General features: G+C 35.3%; 1 protein-coding gene across 1 annotated transcript in view; it reads right to left on the minus strand.

The window, feature by feature from the left end:
- PCCA (propionyl-CoA carboxylase alpha subunit) overlaps positions 1-26,025 on the minus strand; it is a 371,281-nt gene that overhangs the window by 136,637 nt on the left and 208,619 nt on the right. The window contains exons 17-18 of the mRNA XM_006761966.2: positions 21,310-21,420; positions 17,016-17,124 (exon numbers count right to left, since the gene is read on the minus strand). Of these exons, the coding sequence (XP_006762029.2) occupies positions 17,016-17,124; positions 21,310-21,420 (220 nt within the window). The remainder of the gene's footprint in view (positions 1-17,015; positions 17,125-21,309; positions 21,421-26,025) is intronic.

Raw genomic sequence — 26,025 nt, forward strand, 5'->3', positions numbered from 1 at the left:
CTCAGGTAGTAGCAGCTCCTCTGGTGGGTGCTGTTCACAGTTGTGGTGGCTCTTCTGGCTGGTGGGGGGAGGCTTCACACACAGCTGCTGTTCTTCAGACAGCATATGCTCTATTACTGCAAAATTACTGAAACTATACTAACAACGATTGATAGCAATTCTACTGTTTATAATGGTAATTATTATGTAAAGTTATATTTCAAATTTCAAAAAAGAATTACATTTATCTAATAAATCCAAACTAGTCTTAGAGAAGATTTTTATAAATGATTCTGAAAAGAAGGGGAAAAACTCATGGAGCTTCATGCAGCTCTTCCTGACAATAACACACAGAAACCAGCTACCTTTCCTGAAGTATGTATCTAAGAGAAAACAGCAACCACCTGATCAAAAATTTCATCTGTACAACTTATTAGTTACTTGCAAAGCTGATATAATTTAAGCTCCTACTTCAAAACACAACCTCCTCCCCAAAAAAGAAGGGAGAAGGAATTCACATAAACAACTCCTCACAAAGCAAATCAAATAATAGCTCTCACCCAGACCTGTCTACTTTTATTATCATCAACCAACCAGAAAGAATATGCTCAATAAAACCAAATTTTTCTACATTTTATGAGAAAAACTGTCAGTTGATTGTCATAAATGTTAATGCTAATGCATTTACCTTATTGAAATATTTTAATCAAAAAAGTACTAATGCAAATAACACTGTTATAACATGTCATTTTTTTTAAAGCAGATTTTATGTAAACATAACTATCAGGATCTTTAGTTAGCCAGGATTATAACCATCTCAAAACCATATTATCAGACACTCAGAAAAGCTGGTTTCAACTATGCTGTTACCTATTTAGGAGTGAAATACTGAGTTAAAACAATGTTAGTGGTCAAAGAATCATTAAGCAATCCTTCATCATAACTTTCACAGTGGGTGGTCTGTAAAATGATCAAGAATAATATGCATTCCATAGCCACAGAGGTCAGCTTCTGCATACAAATCTTTGCAGGAAGAAAAAGGCCTTCAGAAAAGTGGGCCATTCATCTGAACGAAGTTCAGAGAATTTCCAGCACGGTGAAAAGCTATGTTATGCAAGCACATAGATGTATTCAGTGGGGGTAGACAGAACCAGCTCCATGGAGACTACAAAGGAGCCCTCCCATGGCTCATGAATAAGTCGAGGAAATGATCAGAAAAAAAGAGAGAGAGATGTTTAGACAGATGGCCCACTTTAAATGCCTGAGACAGGGCATAAGCAATTTTAATGAAACTTTAGATGTAGCATATGAATTGTTTCTTATTTCCTCCAGGAAAAAAAAATAAAGACGACAAAAATCCAGCAATTCACTAAAAAACCCACTTTTAAGCAAGTTGGGATGGAGAGTCACAAATACAAGTTTTATTAGTGCAATAAATTCATACACAATTCTTCACAGAGCCATCAGCTATCAAAATGAATATAAAAAGCACGAAATGAACAGATTAAAGGAATTTTAAACAGAAGTCTACTGCCAAACCAAACAAAACTATAAGCCTTATTATGTGAGAACTTACGACACTCTAACATTAAAGTTTATCACTGCAGAAGAAAGATAAAAGAGCATTTCCAGAGAACCTCTTCAAAGCTAGAAATTGTCACAGTGGAAGAATGGAATTCTGCCTGCACACAATTTAAAATGTGTACATTCAAATATATATGTCCTTGTAGAACAGCATATATCACAAAATAGTGTCTAGAAATAGGGAACACACCCAGGTTGGTGTCATTAGCGTTACAAATTTTATGCAAATAGCAACTGAATCTAGAAATGAATAATGATGTTCTCATAACTGTATATATGTTCCTATTATGCACACCCTATTCCCTTCTTCCACCAATTAGAATTTAAGGTTCTCAGTTTAAACTTTGGACACAACTGGTCAGGAAAGGCAATGTTGTACAGCCATCACTCCCGCAGTCCTTAGTGTCTGACTGATCACTGACCACAAAAGCTATGTGACTATCCTCCCTGTGTCTCAGTTTCCTTATCAGTAAGACAAAGATAATAAAAATACCTGACATGTTGATTAAATGAGATCAAGGAATGTAATGCTTAGACTAGTGCTTGACACAAAAATGCTAAAAAAAGACTTATCATTGTTATAATTTGGTGCACTATCTGAAATATTCTATTATTTCAACCACCCTGTTTTTTAATATGAATATACAATTTACACACAGAGAAACCCACAAAATCTTAAGTTCCACCACTTACCTTTCCAGTGGAAATGCCCCCTCCCCAAACAGTTCAACTATCAATTAGACCAGCAATTTTCAACCAGTGTGCAGCAATATATGGTGTACTGCAATAAATTTTAGAACATGCAATAACTATTTAGTCGGGGGCACTGACCTCTTTACCTTTACACTGTCAAATAAAAAAATGACAATAGCCAATACAACTATAGCTGTCCGGTGTGAATGAATCAATTTTTTTTTCAAATATGTATTTTATTGATATTTTTACAGAGAGGAAGGGAGAGGGATAGAGAGTTAGAAAAATTGATGAGAGAGAAACATCGATTAGCTGCTTCCTGCATATTGCCTACTGGGGATGTGCCCGCAACCAAGGTACATGCCCTTGACTGGAATCGAACCTGGGACCCTTCAGTCTGCAGGCTGATGCTCTATCCACTGAGCCAAACCAGTTAGGGCAATGAATCAAAATTATATACATTTTTTGTCAGATCGGCAAAAAATATATTTTTTGGTGTGCCACAGAATTTTAGTAATTAGTTTATATGTACCATGAGATGAAAAAGGTTGAAAATCGCTGAATTAGACTAAAGCTTCATATAAACGGGCTCCAAAACTATGTGACTCTTATTTAAGAGTGGTGTTTTGGTTTCTGTGTTTTTTTGCCCAATATAATGGTTTTTTGTTTGTTTTTTTATAAATATATTTTTATTTATTTCAGAGAGGAAGGGAGAGGGAGAGAGTGATAGAAACATCAATGATGAGAATCACTGATCAGCTCCCTCCTGCACGTCCCATGCTGGGGACCAAGCCCACAGCCGGGCATGTGCCCTGACTGGGAATCGAACTATGACCTCCTGGTTTATAGGTCAATGCTCAACCACTGAACAACACTGGCTGGGCCCATTATAATGTTTCTGAGGCTCATTCATATTGAATAATCCATTCTGTTTTTATTGCTGAGTGGTACTCTATTGTACAAACACACATCAGTTCATCCTTCTGTTGAAGGCATTTAGGTTGTTCCCAGTTATGGGCTCTTATGAACATTCTTTGTACAAGTCTTTTTGGGGGGCATATGTTTTCTCGTGGGTAAAAAAATAATCTAGAAAGAAAACACTAAAAAAATCTGTACTTCCACTAGCAATGGAATTTGCTCCATATCCTTGCCACCATTTGGTGTTAGTCTTTCTACTTCTAGCCAGGCTAGTGGTTGAAAAACCATATCTCATCATAGTTTACTGTGCATTTTCCTTATGACTAATAATGTTAAACACCTCAACATTAGTGTTTATTGTCCATTTTTTTTCAAGTTTTTGCCCATTTTTCATTAGGATGTTGGCCTTATTATTATTATTTGTTTGGGTGAGTTATTTATTTTGGATAGAAAGCCTTTGTCAGAATTATTTATTCTGTGGCGTATTTTCTTTTAAATGTCTTACTGTTAATTTTCTTTAAAATGTCTTACCTTCAGCAGTTTTTTTCTAAATTAATGGACTTAATTTTTTAGAGAAGTTTTAGGTTTTCAGAAAAATTGAGCAAGAAGTACAGACAGCTCATATATATATATACTAGAATATAACAATACTATTAACTAAAGTCCACAGTTTATATAGGGTTCACTCTGTGCTGTACATTCTACAAGTTTGAACAAACGTATAATGACATGTATCCACCATTAAGATATCATACAGAGTAAGTTCACTGCCCTAAAAACCCCATGCTCCACCTACTCAACTTGTCCTCTCTCCCCCACTCCCGAATCTACTGCAAACACTGATCTTTACTGTTTCCATAGTTTTGCCTTTTCAAGAATGTCACAGCTAGAATAATAAAAAATATAGCCTTTCCAGACTGGCTTCTTTCACTTACCATTATGGATTATATTTATTTCCTTAATGGTATAACTAAACTCCAAATTTTAGAAATTAAAATTAGACATCATTATGTCTTCTAGCATGATAGAGTCTTATTTAAGAATATTTCTTCTCATAATTATAAACTATATTTATATGACTGTTCCCAATTTAGTGACATAAATAACCCTTGAGCTGTAAAGAGCTTCTGGCAGGTAGATGTGTGAATCAGTATTCTTCCCTCTTTTCTTCTCTGCTTTTGAATATAACATAAAGTTAAAATAGCACAGAGAAGTCCCAGTTCCTATAAAAATGGCAGTTTAGGAGGGTTAGTTATTCCCAACTAACCCTCCTCCAATTATATACTCTAGAGAAGATATACAACATATACAAACTTTAAAAAATTGTAAACAGCCCATTGACATAAAATTCATGTGTGACAAATTTAACCCAGGGTACAATTCAATTAGTATATTCACAGAATTTTGTACCTATCACTGCAAGCGTTTCAAACATATATTCATAATCCTAAAAAAGGAAGCTTTGGACCAATTAGCAGTCACTCCACATTCCCCCTCCAATTTCTGTAGCTCTGCACAACCACTAATGCATTTTCTATTTCTATAGAATTGCTTATTTCTAGACAGTTCATATATATTGAATCATAAAATTTCTGGTCTATTGTGACTGCCCACTTCACTTGGCATAATGTTTTCAAATTTCATGCATGTTCTATAAAGTATCAATACTTATTATTAGTCCTCACTAGAGAATATTTTTCCATTGATTTTATTTTTAAAAAAATATGTTTTTATTGATTTCAGAGAGGAAGAGGGAGAAAGAGAGATAGAAACATCCATGATGACAGAGAATCATGGAATGGCTGCCTCCTGCAAGTCCCCCACTAGGGATCGAGCCCGCAACCTTGGCATGTGCCCTTGACCGGAATTGAACCTGGGACCTTCCAGTTCGCAGGCCGAAGCTCTTTCCACTGAGCCAAACCGGCTAGGGCCCATTGATTTTAGAGAGAGTGGAAGGGAGGGGGAGAGACAGAGAGAGACATCAATGTGAGAGAGACACATTCAGATGGGTTGCCTCCCACACACACCCGGACCAGGGGATTAAGCCTGCAACCGAGGTATGTGCCCTTGACCAAAATCGAACCCAGGGCCCTTCAGTCTAAGGGCCGATGCTCTATCCACTGAGCCAAACTGGCTATGGCTACATTTATTTTTTATTAATGAGTAATATTCCATTCTATAAAGATACCAAGTTTTATTTAATATTATACATATCCATTGAGCATTTCATAGACCTTTAGCACTGTTACCACTTTTGGATTATTATGAAAAATGCCACTATGAATATTTGTATGCAACATTTGTGTGGACATATGATTTCACTTCCTTTAGGTATATACCTAGGAGTGGAATAGCTGGGTCATGTTGTAATGTCTTACATTTTGAGGAATTGTCAAGTTACTTACAGGTTTGCAGTACTTTACTCATAAAAATCCCTCCGGGAATGTCTGAGGACTCCAATTTCTGTATATTCTTACCAACACTGTTATTTTCTATCTTTTTTATTAGAGTCATCCTGGTGGGTGTGAAGTGGTATCTCACCGTGGTTTTGAATTTTCATTTTCCTAATAACGCAATGTTGAGCATCTTTTCATGGACTTGTTGGCTATTTGTATATCTTATTTGGAAACTTTTCTACTCATATATTTTGCCCATTTTTTTAATTGGGTGTCTTTATTATTGACTTACGAGTTCTTTATATATTCTAGACAAAAAGTATATCAAATATATGATTTGCAAGTATTTTCTCCTTTTCTGTAGGTTGCCTTTTTACATTCCTGATATTATCTTTTATCTTTATTGTTGAAAGTATTACAGGTGTTACCTTTTTTCCCCCATTGTAAACATGTGCAGAAGCTTTTTATTTTGACATAGTCCCATTTGTTTATTTTCTCCTTAGTTTCCTTTGCTCTACAAATATGTTTGTATCGGCAAACATATTGCTACAAGAGATGTCTGAGATTTTGGTTTCAATAGTATGGAGTTTCCTCAAAAAATTAAAAATGGAACTGCCTTTTGACCCAGTGATTCCACTTCTAGGAATATATTCTAATACAAACATGAAATGGCAATCAGAAAGAATGTATGCACCCCTATGTTCATAGCAGCATAATTTACAATAGCTAATTGTGTCAATCAGTAGATGAGTGGATAAAAATGCTGTGGCACATTTACACCATGGAATACTATGCAGCAGTAAAAAAGAAGGATCTCTTACCCTTTGAGATGGCATGGAGGGACCTAGAGAATATTATGCTAAGTAAAATAAGCCAGTTAGAGAAAGACAAAAATAACATGATCGCACTCATATGTGGAATCTAATGAACAAAATAAACTGATGAACAAAGTATATCCAGAAACATAAAAGCATGGAACAGACTGTGGAATCTCAGAGGGAAGACAAGGGTGGATGGGTAAGTGGGTGGGGAAGAGAGCAACCAAAGAACTTGTGTGTATATATATATGTATACATAACTCATGGGCACAGACAATAGGGTAGTGCAGGCCTGGGGTGGGGGGCGGGGGCAGACTAAAAGAGGTCAATACTTTCAACAATAATGATTTAATTTAAAAAATAAATACTTTCAATGATTTAATTTAAAAAATGAAATAAAATCTTCATCTATTATCAAAGTGTCAATTTCTCCTTTTTGAAATTTCAGTTTTGGATCATATATTTGAAAACTGTAATTGGGTACATATACAGCAGGTTCTTGAATAATATTTCATTTAAGGTCATTTTGTTATAATGTTGATGAAAATAAATGATTCCCAGCTGGGGCCACTGTCTGTGTGAAGTCTGCATGTTTTCCCCATGTCTGTGTGAGCTTTCTCAAAGGATTCCAGTTTCCTCCCACATCCCAAAGATGTGCACATGAGGTGAATTGGTGTCTAAATTGTCCCAATCAGAGTGAGTGTGAGTGTATATGAGCGCACCCTACAAAGGATAGGATCCTGTTCATGGTTGATTATCATCTTGAAAACTGAGCTGCCCAAATAGACTTGCCACCCACAACCCTGAGCTGGAATAAGCCAGTTGGAAAATAATTAACTTGTTTCTTAATCTTTCCAAAATATATGTATACTTCATATTTACTTCAAAGTTTAATATTAAAAGTATAGTGGGTATTTACTTAGAAATGTGCTAATGTTACTGTGACCAGAAATATGTCATAGGAATTTAACTCTTGTTTAAATCAGTCTAATGAAAACTGGTTTTGTTATGTCATTTCAAGAGTCTACCAAGACATTAAGTGAGGATTTACTGTATGTTCATAACTCTTACAGCTTTCTGATGGGTTGACACTTTTATCATTATTAAATATACCTACTTGTCTCTAGTAACAATTTTGTCGTAAAAAATTTTGTCTGACAGTAGTATTAGTAATATTAGTATAAATACAGTATTTGTCTGGTAAATATTTCTATAATTTTCCTTTAAACCTATAATGTCTTTAAATCTAAACTGTATATACTGTAGAAAGCATATACTTTGATCTTGTTTTTTATCCATTCTACCAATATCTGTCCTAGATTAGAGTGCTTAATCTATTTACACTTAATATAACTCCTCTTCAGGTTGGATTTACATTTGCTATATTTATTTTTCTTTCTATATGTCATTACCTTTTTGTTCTTCAACTTCCCTCTATTAATGCCTTCTTTTCTTAAATAGATATTTTCTAATGTACCATTTTAATTCACTTAATGTTTCATTTATTATTTTGTAAAGCAACCGTCTTAGTGGTTAACCTGAGGATTACAATTAGCACCTTATCTTTAAACACTCTAGTTTGAATTAATGCTAGTTTAATTGCTTCAGAATAGCTCCATTTCCTCTGCCTTTATCTTTGTATTGTCATACAAAGAATAACTGTATATATTATATGCTTTAGATTTATAATTATTGAATTACTGTCTTTAAATTATATCAGAAAAGATGCTACAAAACAAAATATACTTATACTATATTTTATATTTACTAATGTAGTAATCTTTACCAGTGCTCTTTATTACCCATGCTTCTGTTTAATGTCCTTTCATTTCACCCTGAAGTACTTTCTTTCATATTTTTTAATTGATTTTAGAGAGAAGGAGAGAAACATCAATGTGAGAAGAAACATCCATTGGTTGCCTCCCACACACACCCTGACAAGGAATCAAACCAGCAACCTGGGTATGTGCCCTGACCTGAAATCAAACCAGCCATCTTTTGGTGTACATGATGACACTCCAACAAAGTGAGGAAGGGCCCTTTCATATTTCTTGAGCGGTAGAATGGCTAGCAACAAATTTACTCAGGTTTTGTTTACCTGGGTACTTCTTAATGGCCACTGCAGTGGTTCTCAACCTTCCTAATGCCGCAACCGTTTAATACAGTTCCTTATGTTGTGGTGACTCCCAATTTCATTGTTAGAAATTGAACATAATTAAAGCATAGTGATTAATCACAAAAACAATATGTAATTATGTATGTGTTTTCTGATGGTCTTAGGTGACCCCTGTGAAAGGGTCATTCGACCCCCAAAGGAGTCGTGATCCACAGGTTGAGAACCGCTGGTCTACTCCATTTTGAAGAGATATTTTTGCTGGATATAGAATTTTTGATTGACATTCCCTGCCTCCAACCTCTGCCCCCAGTACTTTATATATGTAACCCATTCTCTTCTGGGCTCTATGCTATCTGGTAAAATGTGAAAATCTTATTGAGGATCCCTTTTACATGATGAGCTATTTTTCTCTTGCTTTTAAGATTCTTGTTTTTGACAGTTTAACTCTGATGTATGTATGTGTGGATTTCTTTGGATTTATCCTACTTGGAGCTTTCCAAGCTTCTTCACTGTGCAAATGAATGTTTTTCATAAATTTGGAATTTTCAGCCATGATTTCTTTAAATATTCTTCTGTTCCTTTGTCTTCTATTCTCCTTCTGGGACTCACAGCATGTATAGTTGATGCATTGATTGTTTCCTACAGGTCTCTGAGGCTCTGTACATTTTTCTTTCTGAATAAATCAACTGACATACCTTCAAATTTGCTGATTATTTTTGCTGCCAGCTCAAATCTGCTGATGAGTCCCTGTAGTATACTTTTCATTACATGCACTGTATTTTCATCTCTGGAATTTCTATTTGCTTTTTTTTCAGTCATTTCTACCTTTTTATTGCTATTTTCTATTTTACAATACATGATTCCCATGCTGTCCTTTAATTCTTCATATCTGGTTTCCTTTAGCCCTTTGCACATGTTTTTAAGAGGCCAATGTCACTGAATAATGTGCAAAACATTTGGGGCTCCTCCTGGACAGTTTCTATTTACTTTTTATCTTGTGAATGGGCCATACATTTAATATTTCTTTCCATGTCTTGTAACTTTTTATCAAAAACTGGACATTTTAATAATGTGACAAACTTGCAAATGATATTTCTTTTCCCCACCAGGACAATGACTTTGCCTTTTCCTCTAACAATCTTCAGAGTTGATAATTATCTTTGTAATGTCTTCTTACACCATTCTACCCTAAGCCTCCTAAAGGACAGGAACTGTTTTGCCATTATTCTAAGCCCAAGCATCTTACAATACGGAGTGCTATTTGTTATTTTTGGAGTGATCTAATAACTAACTCTGTAGGTAAAAACCGTCATCATTAAACTGTATATTCAGGAATTTACTCTACTGAAAGAAAGTGACCTTTGTAAAATAGATAGTAAGAACATTAGTCATGTAGACCAATGCTATCTAGATCCAGGACTATTAGTTTCAATGAGCACTCAAAATAAGAATTAGTCCAACACACTGTAGAAAAACAGAAATTACAAAGAACACTAAATCAAGGATCAGAGAATTTATATATATATATATTAAAGTTCCAAAAAAAGGTAAAAATAAAAAGATGGTTTTATAAAAAATGGGCAGCTTAATTCAGAGTTTATCCTATACATTAATGTGGGATTGTATAATAGTATATTAGGATATTTAAACAATTACTATGCTAATATCTTCTAAAATGATAATGCTTTCAAATAACATAGGTTACTAGTCTCTGCTGTTCCTTTTCTTATGCATTTTTTTATATTTCTTAGAATATCCTAAATTCTTAAAATTTATTCACAGAACAAATTTCACTGAAACTATTATTTGGGATAAAGATGGAAAAAGTACCAGTATAAATAGAAATTTAAATATACTCAATTAAAAGAATCAAGATCTAAATATATGCATTTCATCTAGTATAATCTATCATTTTAATTTAATTACTTATTTTAAGGAAAAGGTAGTACTAAATAGATAAACACAATGCCCAAATCCATCTCCTAGAAGAGACTCTAAACCACACAATAGTACTTTACTTCATCTTAAATCAAAGACATAAATCTTTATGGTATACACACAAATACAGAAAAAAGCATTACACTGAAAAATCAAGTAATGTCTTTAAAAGATATAAAGTTTCCATTTGCTAATTCCATTACTCTTTTAAATTTTTACTTATCTCACTGACAAATCTCTTTAAACGCCTTTAAGTCCTTTTTTGGAACAGGGCTACATATACAAATATTCCTCCACTGTCTACAGAAGATTTCCTTACACAGATCAGCTAACTTGGATTTTAATACTAATCTTTGAATTATATAAATTAATCATTTGACATTTTATTCTGAATGTATTGATAGTGTCGATTTAGTTTTGATTCAAAAATCAAGAATTTCATTATCCTGCAAAACATATCCAGAGTTCAAAGTATTTAAGGGGGTTAAACAAAATGCAAACATTTAATGCAACATTAAGCATGTGAAATAAAAACTTGATTGCCTAAAGAAAGCATGCTATGCTGTTACCCTGGTGACAGGTTAAAAAAGGGATTGTGAGCTGAATAGCTGTATGATATGAAATTAAAATGTTTCACATTGAACAATCCAAAATGAATTGGGAAAGGTTAGAGTAGAGGAGAGAGAAATCAATTCTCCAATGGCAATGGTGAATGGGAAAGAAGTATGAATAGGATTTGCCAGTGGGGTGCAACAGCTGCCAAATATCCTGCAGCCAAAGAATTACAATAATACTGATGAAGTGTGCAAGAGCTTTTGGAGTCATTGCAGGGAACAGAGAAATTCTCTTGCAATAATGAGGCTATTTTGTCTTCCATTCAGCTCTTATCGTAGAATTAAAGAGATATATTTTAAAATGTACTATTTAGCAAAAAATTATAAATATGACATTTCATCCATTTAATCAATATTTTGTGCTTAATCTCACATAAATTTCTAAATCATCCAGGATGGTCTAATTAAATAAATGAAAATATCATAACAGAGATACTAAAAGTAAGGCAAGCATAAAGGAAATTAACTAAATTAATGTTTTCTCCCCTTTTGCTACTTTTAGTGCATTTATTGCTCAAGTGAAAGTAGATATTTCCAGAGGCATAGTATGACTATGTATGTTTGTGAATATACGTCCTAAGTACTATTTTTCATTATACAGTCCGTTATTAAAACATCAACCTAATTGTTATAATGAAGCAGCTAACCTGAGAACAAATATGAAACAAGTATAATATAAAAGTTGCGTTTTAGTGTCACAGACGGTGAAAATGTGTTAATACTGTGATATATCCTTTTAAATTCAGATACATTTAAGTAAAAGAGCCAATATGTATCTATAAAAATACTTGCCTTTACTTGGGAATTGTTTTCATATAGCTATCTTTTGTTTCTTTTCCAATTATATCTTTCAATGATTAAAGTCATATTTTAAAACCTTAAACTTTTTCTTCTAATTGAAAACTTAAGAATGGGAAATGAATTATAAATCTAAAACCAGGAAAGGACACCTTTTTAACAGGAAAAAGAAAAAAACACCCAACGCACAGATAATTGCATCTGTCAGGTAAAAGTCACTAAAATATTGATTCTCCATTTTATCAGGAAGCCAGATGAGGAAAGAAAATGCAATACAAATGTAGACACAACGACTGCTATTCAAGTGAATATAATTTCCCATTATGCTACTGTGACTAAAAGAGTTAAACTGATGACAGGCTCTGTAGCCAGTCAAGATACTTGATATGTTCTACAAAGTATGAGCTCAAAGTGGTGATTACACACAGACTCCATACACACAGAGTAATCCTCCACAAAGTGAATGCTGCATTTTTAAACCTTCCAGGCGGAAATATTTTCATCAGCATAACCGTAGCCCATAGTGAAGTGTTCCTTTTCTTGAGTCTTTAACCTTTGCTCAAATACCAAGAGGGAAATAGAAGGCTAAAGTAGAAACCAGAAAGTAAAAGTGTCTGCCTCATGCAATTCAAATAGGACCTGAGCTGAAAAAAATTTCAGGAATTGTCCAATCCAACAGTGCCATTTCTCAGAGGTGGAAACTGGAGTCAGAAGTTGAAACATTTGCACAAAGGCTTGTTCCACCTTAATACTTGGTAGTGGCACTAGGACCAAAATCCTGACTCTTGACATCTCAATACTGGTTCCACTGCAACACGTCAACCATTGTGAAACTTCAGGTGAAGGAGCCAAAAGAACCACAGAATGTATTTATTTAACATACACACATCTACTCATTTGTATGTGTTGTGTGTGTGCATGCAAGTTACACAATTGGGAGAAGGAAAGAAGAGGAGAGGGTACAGGAAGGGAGGGAAGCAGAAAGAGAGAAGAGAATGGGTGGTGAGAGAGGGAGGAAAGGGAAGAGATGGAGGGGAAGAGGAGGTCACGCACTCTCTGCGCATGGACTCACTGCTACTGAATGCTTGTGTACCCCAAATTCCTATGTTGAAATATAATGCCCAAAGTTACAGTATTTGGAAAAGGGAGTTTAGGGAATAATTAGGCCACAAGGGTGGAGCACTCATGAGTGGTGCCCCTCTAAGAGGCCAGAGAATTAGCTTGCCCTCTTTCGCCATGTGAAGATATAAGTAGGGTTTTTGCAGCTTCCAACAAAGCCCTCACCAAAACCTGACCCTGCTGCCACCTGATCTTGAACTCCAGCCTCCAGAGCTGTGAAAAGTAAATATTTGTTATTTAAGCCACCCAGTCTATGATAATTTGTTACATGGCCCAAACAGTCTAAACAGTGGTCGGCAAACTTCTGCGCATGGGCCACGAAGTTTCAATCGCACTGTATGTGTGTCCCCGCACGTGGTATTTTGTGGAAGAGCCACACTCAAGGGGCCAAAGAGCCGCATGTGGCTCACGAGCCACAGTTTGCCAACCACGGGCTTAAGACAAAAATTTCTTTCTTGCCATCCTTGGAATTATAAAGAAATACTACTTTGGGTAGGAGGGGTAAGGCTGAAATATTTTATAAATAAACTTCCAAATCACAAAAATGAAACTCGTTTCATAACATACACATAAATTAATTCAAAATGGATTAAAGAGTTAAATATTGATGATTAAGATGTTTAGGGTTTTGAATACATCCTCTGGGGAATGGTGTAAAAGGTAAAGGAAGAAAAGGAAGCAAACAAGTAAAAAGAAGCCAACCAAATCTAATTATATACTATATACCTGCATCAACATTTACTTTTAAATGCCTTAAAATAGAAGAAAACATAAACTGCCCACATGCACCTCAGCATGGCTTAATCCCCAGGACTGACATCTAAACGGGAGTAAAGGCCTTAGTCTGAGCCACAACTCCTGCCAAATTCCCCCACCATACAAAGTAATGCAAAACAGCCCTCTCCTAGGGAAGAGAGATTTGGCCACCAGACAGTCTACCACCAGGAAAGTGGCCCTGGCAATCCCTAGAAGTGATAAACGAGTCAGATAGTTTAATAGGAAGGTTAAATCATGGAATTAGAAAGTTTAACTGCCAAATCATAAGAAAGGCTGCAGGGCAATTTGCATAGTTACACAACTTAAGGAAAGAAAGCAACGGATGCAGAAATACTGATGGGGAAGGAGGAACAGAGACACCTACCGAGGGCAGAGCGGCACTCACTGTGCCTGAGAAGCTTGGGATGACAGAGGTGGGCTGGACGCAGCGGTTCTCAACCTTCCTCATGCCGCGACCCTTTAATACAGCTCCTCGTGTTGTGGTGACCCCCAACTTCATTGTTACAAACTGAACATCATTAAAGCATAGTGATTAATCACAAAAACAGTATGTAATTATATATGTGTTTTCCGATGGTCTTAGGGGTCGCGACCCACAGGTTGAGAACCGCTGGCTAGAGTAAAGTAAAGCAAGGGCAGGGCCCAGCTTAGAAAAGTGAATCCTGACTTGTGAGCAGTATTTGGCCCTCAGGGAAATGGGCTTTTTTAAGTAAAACTAAATAAAAGATTACTGAAAGGGGCAAAATTGTTTTCCTTACTATTTTTTCCTGCAATCATTAACTGTTAGAGAAACAAATTATTATACCAAACCACAATGCCAACAAAATAATTTTAGCTTCAAGTAACATGAAATGATTGCTTAACACAACTTTTAATGATGCATTTCTGTCAAAAATGTTTAAGAACAGGATAGTTAAAAAGAAAAATAATACCATGGTAAGTCAGCATATATTTATGTAAAACCTTAATTATGCTCACCAAATTTATTTACAGTCATCGTAAGAAAAATTGCTATTGTTTCGCACATTAACCTTTTTTTCTAAAATGTACTGCTATCTTTTTACTATCCAAATACTGTGGGTACATACTATTAATGTCTTTTTCCAAGTCATAAATGATGAAAGAGTGAAACCCATAGAGAAATTGGGAAAATAAAATGAGCAGCCAAAACAAGCAAAACAAAGGAAGGGCTGGAGGCCACTGGGTTTGGAAGCATAAACATTACATGAGCACACCCATGACAGAGGAATATGTAGCCACACCTGGAGGCTAACACTAGACTCGATTCCCAAGCCAATAATGAAAACATGATTCTGAAGCCAAAATGTGAGAATACAACCGCCTTACATCAGCTTTGCTATCAGGGACCTCTTCTGTGAATAAGCAAAACTAAAGTCACTTTGTCTACACAAGACTATACTTTGTCAAAAGATCAATATAGCCCTGGCTGGCATGGCTCAGTGATTAGAGTGTTGGCCTGCACATGGGTTTGATTCCCAGTCTCAAGGGTACGTACCTGGGTTGCAGATTTGATCCCAAGAGTGCAGGAGGCAACTAATCAATGTGTCTTTCTCATATTGATGTCTCTCTCACTCCCCTTCCTTCCCCGCTCCCCTCCCCCCATATATTTATCTAGATGTTATAGGTCTCTGTTGTTATGGGTACCAATTTTACAATAAACTGGCATACTAAATAAATGATAAGTTCAGTAGAAAAATAAACTAACCAAAAATAAAATAATTGCTTGTTATACAGGTAACATGTGCACAAGTATCTACATAACTAAGCTCTAGCCTATGTATTTTATTGGTATAATTTTTTGGAACTTCTAACGTGTAATGAGTTCATCAGTAGTAGCAGGGGAGGAGGATTCTGGGATGATGGTGAAATAGGAATAACTGTTGGGTTATGGCTTGGGGCACTGGCTGTATACAGATGTAATTCTGTGACATCAACATCCACACCCAGGCAACCACTCATCTTTGGCTTTACACTTTTGCCTTTCCTAGAAATTTCAAATAAATGAAATCACATGTAGTCTTCTTTAGCTGATTTCTTTTTCTTAGCATGATTTTATTTTTAGATTTATGTATGTTGATGCATGTATAGCATACTTCATTCTTTTTTATTGTTAACCAGTATTCTATTGCATGGTTATACATTTATTTAACCACTCACTTAATGTAAATTATTCTAATGGTGTGTGGCAGTATAGTATTGGGGTTCTAACTGGGATTCATCTAATGATTGATGATGTTGGACATCTTTTCATGAACTTACTTGCCATTGATATAAATTCTTTAATAAAGAATCTAGGCCAAAATCTTTTAATTGGGTTGTTTGGCTTACCATTGAATTGTAACAATTATTTACATATTATATAGTCAAGTCCTTTATTAGATAACTCTGAATACATTCTGCCATTTGCTATCTTGTTTTATAATTTTCTTGGTGGTGTCTTCTGAAGGGCAAAGAGAGAGATAGAAACATCAATGATGAGAGAGAATCATTGATCGGCTGCCTCTTGCACACCCCAAACTGGGGATGAAGCCAGCAATCCGGCATATGCCCTGACCAGGAATTGAACCGTGACCTCCTGGTTCATTGGTTGAGCTGAACCACTGAGAACACTGGCCGGGCTCATATTTATATTTTTGAAATTACTAAGATTTATCCTAAATTTTATTACTATAACACTTCTCAAAACTTTTATCAAGATTAACAAAGTATGCCTTAGCCGGTTTGACTCAGTGGCTAGAGCGGCAGCTCTTACCTGGTCAAGGGTATATACCTGGGTTGCAGATTTGATCCCGTGAGTGCAGGAGGCAACCAATCGATGTGTCTCTCTCACATCAATGTTTCTCTCTCTGTGTCTCTACCCCTCCCTTCCACTTGCTCTAAAAATCAATGGAAAAATATCTTCGGGTGAGGATTAACAAAACAAACAGAAAAGATTAACAAAGTAATAAAACAGAAATAATAAATACAAATTACTTGAACAGTCTTCCTGTAACTTTTCAGAGTATTTTCTTACCTCTAATAAAGTCCAAATTAAAGGGGCAAACATCCTTTTTCTTTTTGAATTTAAAAAATTCATTTGAACTGAATTGAAGCAATTTTTAAGCACTATAACTTTACTATACTTCAAACACTCATAAGAACGTCTAGAATTGAGATTAGTTAGATCTTTTATTAGTAATTTCCTGTCTTTTAGATAATTAATATTTTTCTGTTCATGTCTTATGTTTTAAATGATCTAACATACCTTGAATTTTCATGTTCTTGAAAATGTTGTGCTCTTAATTGGGATGCCACAAACAATGATGATGCTATTGCCAATAACTGGTTTCTCTCACTCTCTGTTAACTTGTGTCCTGAGGGAAATCAATCAAGCAATCAATCAAATACATAATGTCAACATCTATGCTTCTATCTTTTAGAATTATGAATCATTCAAACAAGTATACTATCCAGCATCTCTTATGGAGCTAGTATTATTCCAGACACCGGAGCCTGCAGTAGAAATGGGAGGGAGCAATATTATTCAAATGAGAAAAAAAATCCTGCTAACTAGAAGTTTATAGTCTAATTTCTAAAAAAAAGAGAAAAGGAATATTAAGCAGGTACAGAACAAAACAATTACAAATAAAAAAAAACATACTCAGATCTCTAGGAAAACCATACTTAAGGCTCTTCACATCTGCTTCTCTTTATCACTCCTCATCCCAAATTTAACGTCTAAGTAGAGGATAAAGGAAAAGTAGAAAAGGAGTGTGGCTGGTCAAGGACATTGGGTAGGGCATGTTTTGCAGTGTGAAGGATTAATGGAAAATAAAGGTGTGATACTCTTGCATGCAGTCAGGGTTTGAATCCCAACCAACCAGCCCACCAATCTCTCTCCTTCCCCTCTTTAGGTCCTAGCATAATAGAGTGGACCTGGGGACAGTGGTCTAGCCTAACAAGGCTTAGGAAGGCCCCCTGGTCTGGCTGAGTCTTGTGCAGCAGGGAAATCTGCTCTATTTGCACAATTCCTCAAAAAGTGTGTGAGTCAAGGCAGGATTCTATATTCCAGGGTCTGCAGGTTAAAATGTCCCTTCCGAGTTTCATTTCACCACAATTTCTAACACTATTATTTGCCACAGTACTATACACAGATAGCAGAGTATTAAATGGTACAGTGTAGGCAATTTGAATGCTCAATCATCAACAAGATGCTACTTGTAAAATTCATAAAAGAAAAAAACACTTGGATAGTTATTTAAATTCATTTGAAAGAAATGAGGCAATTCAAACATTATGTTTAAAAAAATCATTTAAAAGAGCAATGACTAAAAATATTCACCATTAGAACACAGATACTTTCCAGATCTGCAGCACAATTTTCTATGTGGAGGAGCTTCATGAAACTGAAGGGCAGGGAAAGCCCCAGCATGCAGCATCCTCATTGTAAATGCTTTCTCCTGGGCTAATTTCAAACTATCAACATTACATCAAAAAGGATGGATTAGGAGGAGATGTGCACAGTGGTTCTCTCAAGGCATTTGGCAGCCCTGGAGCCTATGGAATAGAGTCCTCGGAAAGGTGTTTCAACAGTCTAAATGCTACGTTGTCCTTGAAGCCAGCTTTGATTCCCTAAATCAGAATTGGTTCCTTTTGCCTCTATTAAGGTACTTTGCTTATATCTTTACTTAGCACTTATTTTAGTCTATCCTGTAATTAGTTTTTTACATGTTTATTTCTCTTGTGATGTAAGCTCAAGAGCACGAAAAATGTATTATTTGTCTTTGAATTTCTTCTAGAGCTTACATCTATTATTTGTGGAAATAATTTTAATGACTGGATCTTTAAAGGTCACACTTCAGTCCATATATCATAGTGCCACTCTTAAAGGTAAAGAAATCCTTGACCTAATTCAGTGGGCGGGGGGGGGGGGGGGGGGGGAGTATAATTAAAGGTATTTTTCTTATATTGAATCAAATGTCTATAAAAATTTTGCAACTTTTCAGGTGATTTTGATCATTTCTTTTGATGAGGCTGGCGATTTCAGTGTAGTAATGCAGCAGAGAAATAAATCCAAAATGTTCACTACAGGACAACAGAAATTATAGGTCTTAAAATACTTTCTCATTTTTTCTTTATTTCAGAATCAAAATACCTTCATCCCCATTTCCATTTATTTTTTTTTAATCAAAGGAAAATAGCTTTGCAACAATAGAATAAAATAAGTTGACATGAAGAACAAATTCTTGTGTATCCTATTTTTAAAACTTACAATCATTTCAAAGTTCAATCTAGGAACCTTTAGGAACACTGTCCTAGTCTACAAATAAACTTGGGATAGTAAACACCTATCATAAAAAATTTCTATGCAGTTATAAAAATAGGCACTTGCCTATGCATAGGCCTATGATAGCTGGACAGATGGAAAGCAGATGGGTAATCCCAAAGGGGCAAAGTGACCCTGCCTCAAACATATGGAGAAGATCCTGGATTAACTTTAGTTGCCACTTCCTGCTGCTCTTTCAGGCACATATATCAAACAATCAAAATGACACAGTTTAATACATTTAAGACCTGCTCTAGAGATAAACGGGGGGGTTGGGGGGTGGACAGAGTAATCTGAAGATAAAGAACAAGAGATAGTAGCCATTCAGAGAAGAAAGAACTGACAATGAAATCACATGAGAAAATAAGAGGTAGACATGAAGAATGGTAAATATAGGTATGTACTTCAAAGTCCTTACAGGCAATATGACAACATACAACATACTCTGAAACTTCTGTGATTTATGACTTTGAATCCTTCCAAAGTTGAGTGAGTACTAAAAGAAAAGTTGAAAGCTCTAAATTCAATTTCTGGTTTTATCATATTACTGGTTTTTTAGCCCTAATCTCTCTGTGCTTTGGCTTCCTCACATGTAAAATGAAAGCTGAGGTTAAAATTGCTAAAGGCCATTCTAATAACTTATAAGAATTTAAAAATTCTGCATAAGCATAATAAACACAATTATTGTGACAATGCTGATAATTTCCTACCAAAAAAAACCAATGTAATATATTAAGTTTATCACAATAAATTTTAATATTAGGTTCTAGGTAAATATCTGAGTTCCCTTAAGAATTTGGAACATTACTGTTACATGTACAGCACAGAGTAAACTCCAATTAGAAATTTTAATTCCCCATTTTCTTCTCTATGTCATACATGCATATATATAGAGACACATATGTAAATGTGTGCATTTATAAGAACCCATACACACATACAATATGCCTGTTTGAAAGGTTCCCTGAAGTATTGTCCTGCTGCTTCTTCTGCCTACTGTTTCATGTCATATCACCTCCACAGATGCATTCACCAGGCAGCCACAAAAGCATCTGAAAATCCTGATTGAACCTAGAATTTGTGTAGTTGCTAGGAATACAATAAAAAGCAATAACATAAGTGGTTCCTAACTTCATGATAGCATGAAATAATCATGCAAATATAAAATTGTAATATATTAAGATTGTATTTTATATTTACAAAAATTTAAAAGTTCAGGAAAACGACTGATGATTCATTAGTCTTATTTCAGTTCCCAAATAAAAAACATTCCCTATTTCTCTTGGTACTAATGATAAAACACTGTAGCATTAAAGTTTTGGAGAGAACAATCAAAACAATAATCTCCATTTAGTCTTACGAAAATACTGTACTGCAAATTCTGAGGTAAGAAATTGCTTTGTAAATGTATTCAATAGTTCAACTACATGAAGTTGACCTCAATCTAAATACATTTTCTAAAATGGTTGAGAAATTTTATCTAGTAAAAAACTTTAAATGGATATAAAGAACACGATATTTGTGAGAGAATATCTAATTTTCGTATATCCCTAAGTTCATTAGAAATATATGTAGAGGCTTCTTGCTTTCACATGAATAACATTTCTATTAAGTCTCATGGAAGTCGTGTCCTTTCTTAATATCATTTAACTATGTTTTCAATGCTCACTAAATGGTTTTCTCTGTCTCTAACTTGATAAGCAATTTTCCTACTACTTGGAAACACTCACTGATAACTTTGCAGTACTAACTTTCACATTCCACTCATTATTTTACTCAAAACCAATTTTTTAAGAATATAAACCATCATCTTCTTAGACATCTTCATTTTTATAAACAGGAATAGCAACAGGTATTCTGAAATTTTCAGCGCTAATTTTCATACACATATAGTGTTTAATTATTAAATTACAGTTCCTGCAGAACTCTTCTGACTTGCAGAAATTAGAAAATCAGGTAAGCTAATTCTCTGGCTATATGTTTGCTTCAAAATTGGACTAGTACACATTCCACATAGTTTAATTCTTTACTCATCAAAATTATAGATTACACATTTGTGAATTACTCATGAATACTCAAAATCATAACTGTCAATAGTCTAGGATATTCTAAGTATGTTAATAAATCAAGTATAATATAGGCAAAGGCCTTAATTTTAAAATAGAAAAAAGTATACATTACAATAAGTAAAAAATAATAACTTTAATATTAAAATACTTCAATGCATACAAACCTTTAAAGCCATCAGGATATACATCAGAAAGAAATTTAGTGTTGATATCTCCTTTTATAAAGCGTGAGTTGATTATTACCTCTCGAAGTAATGCAATATTATGTATAACACCTAAAAATAAAAGATCAGATTGAACTAGAGAACAATAAGTCAGTTAAAAATCTAATTCTTATTATCAGGAGAAATTTATCACCACTTTTCTATGATCTAGCAAGAACAATGCAAATTTAACCATCTCATTCACTTCAAGTAACAACAAAAAAATATCTGAACTTGAGGTAGCAATAAAACTCTAAATGTAAATTTAAGAAGCTGGTAATTGCTAAGTCAATTCAATGGGGAAATAAATGTCTTTTCAATAAGGGGTGGAACAATGAGATATCCATTTAGGAAAAAAGAAAATAGCCTCAACGCTAACTCACACCATACACAAAAATTAACTCAAGTTGAATCACAAACTTAAAAATAAAACCTAAAAGTGCAAAACATAGAAGAAAATATAGGAGGAAAATCTCTTAGCATGAGATAGGCAACAGATTCCTAGTACACAAAAACTATAAATTATGAAAATAATCAACAAGTTGTATTTTGTCAAAATTTAAAAGTCTGTCCTTCAAAGGATATAGTTAAGAAAATGAAATGGCAAGCAACAGACAGAGATAAAATATTCGCAACACATATATCAGACAAAATCTTGTAACTGGAATATATAAAGAATGCTAACAATACAATAATAACTTAACAAACAAACCAAAATGTAAATAAAAGCAAAGATCTGAACAGACATTTCACAAAACATATACAAAAGGCCACTAAGCACAAAAAGAAAAAAAAAATTCAACATCTCTATTGCAAAAAAACACAACAAGATATCACCAAACACTAATTTAAGTGGCTAAAGGTTGAGAGACAGATAATAGCAAGTGATGGTGAAGATGTGAAAAAAAAAAGATGTGTCATACCCTTGGGTGGGGAATATAAGTTTATACATCCACTTTGAAACTATTTGGCAGCTTCTTAAAAAGTTAAATATTCACTCTCAAGTATTTACCCAACTTAAAATAAAACCATATGCCTGTACAAACACTTATGCACAAAGGTTAACAGCTTGATTTACAATAGTCAAAAACTGGAAATTATCTAAATGTCCATCAATAGGTAAATGAATCTTTAAAATATGGTTTGTCCATACAATGGAATTCTACACACCAATAAAAAGAAATGAATCACTAATATGTACAAAGATAAATCTTAAAATTATTATGAATTCAACAAAACAAAAAATAATGCATACCATATGAGCATTTATATATATAAAAGCCTAAGCAGCCGTCCGACCATCTGACTGGTAGCTATGACACGCAATGACCACCAGGGAACAGACACTCAACACAGGAGCTGCTGTCAAGCTGTGGTGACTTAGCAGCTGCGGTTCTTGAGTGATGCACCTGGAACCAGAGAGGAGGGAGCCCGATTCCAGGGTGCGTCACCCCAAAACTGCCCTCTCGCAATCCAGGACCCCTCAGAAGATGTCGGAGAGCCAGTTTTGGCCTGATCCCCACAGGTCAGGCCTCTAGTAGTAATATAAAATTACAGAAAATGTAAAACAGCTTACAGTGACAGAAATCAGATCATGTGGCTACACTGGGGCAGGACTGGAGAGAAGATGGATTGCAAAGGTTCTAAGGAAGCTTTTGTATATTTTGTATATTAAACCTTTGCTGGAGCTACTGTTTGCAAATATCACCTCCCATCTGATTGGCTGCCTCTCTGTTTTGCTGTCAGTTTCTTTTGCTGTGCAGAAGCTTTTTAGTTTGATCTAGTCCCATTCATTTATTTTTGCCTTTACTTCCTTGGCCTTTGGGGTCAAGTTCATTAAATGTTCTCTATGACCAAGGTCCATAAGTTTGGTACCTATATTTTCTTCTATGTAACTTATTGTTTCAGATCTTATATTTAGGTCTTTGATTCAATAAAAGTCTTTAATCCATTTTGAGTTAATTTTTGTACGTGCAATGTCAAATAGCAATCAAGTTTCATTCCTTTGCATGTGGCTTTCCAATTTTCCCAGCACCATTTATTGAAGAGACTATCTTTACTCCATTGTGTTTCTGGTTCCTATGTCAAAAATTATCTGTCCATATACATGTGGTTTTATAGCTGGACTCTTTATTCTGTTCCATTGATAGACAGTCTGTTTCTCTGCCAATACCATGTTGTTTTGATTACTGTAGCTATGCAGTATAATTTGAAGTCAGGCAGCGTGATACCTCCAGCTTCATTCTTTTTTTCCTCAGGATTGCTTTGAATCTACACCTCCCTCAAGAAGATATATGAACAATCAATCGATATATGAAAAGATGTTCAATCTCACTAGCAATTAGGGAAATGCAAATCAAAACTACGAGATACCACCTCATACCTGTGAGTAGCCATACAAGACAAGCAATAACAAGTGTTGAAGAAGTTGTGGAATAAAGGGAAACCTCATTCACTGCTGGTGGGAATGTAGACTGCTACAACCACTATGGAAAGCAATCTGGCGATTCCTCAAAATAGAGCTACCATACGACCCAGCAATCCTTCTCCTGGGTATATACCTAAAAAACTCCAAATCATGTATTTGCAAAGATACATGCACCCCTATGTTCATTGCAGGATTACTCACAGTAACCAAGACATCCAGTGATAGAGGACTGGATTAAAAAACTGTGGAACATATGCACAATGGAATACTACTGAGCCATAAGGAAGGATGAAATATTGCCATTTGCAACAAAATGGATGTACCTTTGAGAATATAATACTAAGTGGAATAAGTCAGTCAGGAAAAGCTAAGAACCATAATATGATTTCACTCATATGTGAGGTATAAAACTAAAGCCCATGAACACAACAGTGTGGTGGTTGCCAGAGGAAAGGGGGTTGGGGGAGAAGGAGGTCCTAATATATGGTCACAGGAGAAGATCCGACTTTGGCTGTTGGGCACACAGTGCAATATACAGACCTTGTACCACAGAAACTCATACCTGAAACCTATATGATCATGCTGACCAATTTCACCCCAATAAATTTAACGTTAAAAATCTATAATAATAAAAGTGTAATATGCTCATTAGACCAGACGTCCTTCTGGATGACCTTCCAGATGAAGCCGGGGCTGCAAGGGAAGCCCGGGTCCCAGGTACCTGCTAGCAGCCAGAGGGAAGCCCAGGTCCCAGGTGCCAGAGGGAAGCTGGTGCTGGCAGCCGGGGGAAGGAAGGCCTACTCTTGCATGAATTTCATGCATCGGACCTCAAGTAAATACATAAAATAAAATCAGCTTGTTGAGTTATGCAAGAAAAAAATAAATGAAGTATTTTTAAATGGGCATTTAAAAACCAAAAAACCAAAAGAAAACTTTTGGAGGTGAAAGAAATGTTCACTATCTTAACTGTGATGATTTCATAGATATAAACATAAGAAGTTTATTATATATCAAGGGAAGAAGAGAAGGAGAATAAAGGAGGAGGAAGAAGAGGAGAAAAGCTTCTGATCTAGTAGGAAAAACTGATTTAGTAGGAAAAACTAAGCCTAATACACAATGTCTACTACAAAGTAAAGTTCAAATATAAACTGCTATAAGAGGGACATGAATGGTATCAGGAGAGTTTTATGATATAGAAAGACTTTATGAAAAGAGTACTTGATCTTGGTCACATAGATTACAACGATGTTAAGTAGGAATGAAAGGTACTGAAAAGAGGAATTTCAAATCCGGGAAAACAGGCTTCCATAAGAAGAGCAGGGCAACTGAAACATAATAAAGCTGAAGTTGAAGCAAATCTGAGATTTGTTCATTCCCTCCAGCTTCTGTAATAGTTCTAACCCAGGGGTGGGCAAACTTTTTGATTCGAGGGCCACAATGGGTTCTTAAACTGGACCAGAGGGCCAGAACAAAAGCATGGATGGAGTGTTTGTGTGAACTGATATAAATTCAAAGTAAACATCATTACATAAAAGGGTACGGTCTTTTTTTTTTTTAGTTTTATTCATTTCAAACAGGCTGGATCCGGTCCGTGGGCCGTAGTTTGCCCACGGCTGTTCTAACCTGTACCATTATGCTGTGAAACAAACCTAGAAAGACTGAATCTTATCCTGCTATTCAAGTCTTCTTGAGCCTTCACTTTTACAATGATCAAGTAAGCAAAGAATCTCCCCAATTCAAGTACCAAGTCACCTCTGGGTAAGCTATATAAGCTCTCAAAAGTTTCAGTTTCCTCATTTGTAAAATGGTGATAATAATTGAACCTATTTTGTATGATTGTCATGAGCTACAAATAGGATAATGCTGAATGCAATGTCTGCCACTCAAGAGGTATATTATTATCTTAGTGCTCATTATTATCCTTTGATATGAGAATGTAGAGCAGAAGGCAATCCTATCTAATAATAGACAAACATGGTAATTGACCATACCTTCGCTACGCCTCCCAATGGCTAATCAGTGAGATATGCAAATTAACCCAACCAAGATGGTGGCTGGCAGCCACACAGCTGAAGCGAGCAGGAGGCTTGCTTGCTCCAGTGATGAAGGAAGCCAAGGTTACCCGCCTGCCGCGGCCCGGCCCTGAGCTCCAAAAGCAACAATGTTTCAATTATAGAAGGTAAATAAATACCCCCCCCCCAAAAAAAAGAAAAAAAGGAGAGAGTGGGAGCTTTAGTCCTGGCCAGCAT

The sequence above is a fragment of the Myotis davidii genome, unplaced genomic scaffold (assembly GCF_000327345.1).
Source record: "Myotis davidii unplaced genomic scaffold, ASM32734v1 scaffold637, whole genome shotgun sequence".
In the NCBI taxonomy this organism is placed as follows: Eukaryota; Metazoa; Chordata; class Mammalia; order Chiroptera; family Vespertilionidae; genus Myotis; species Myotis davidii.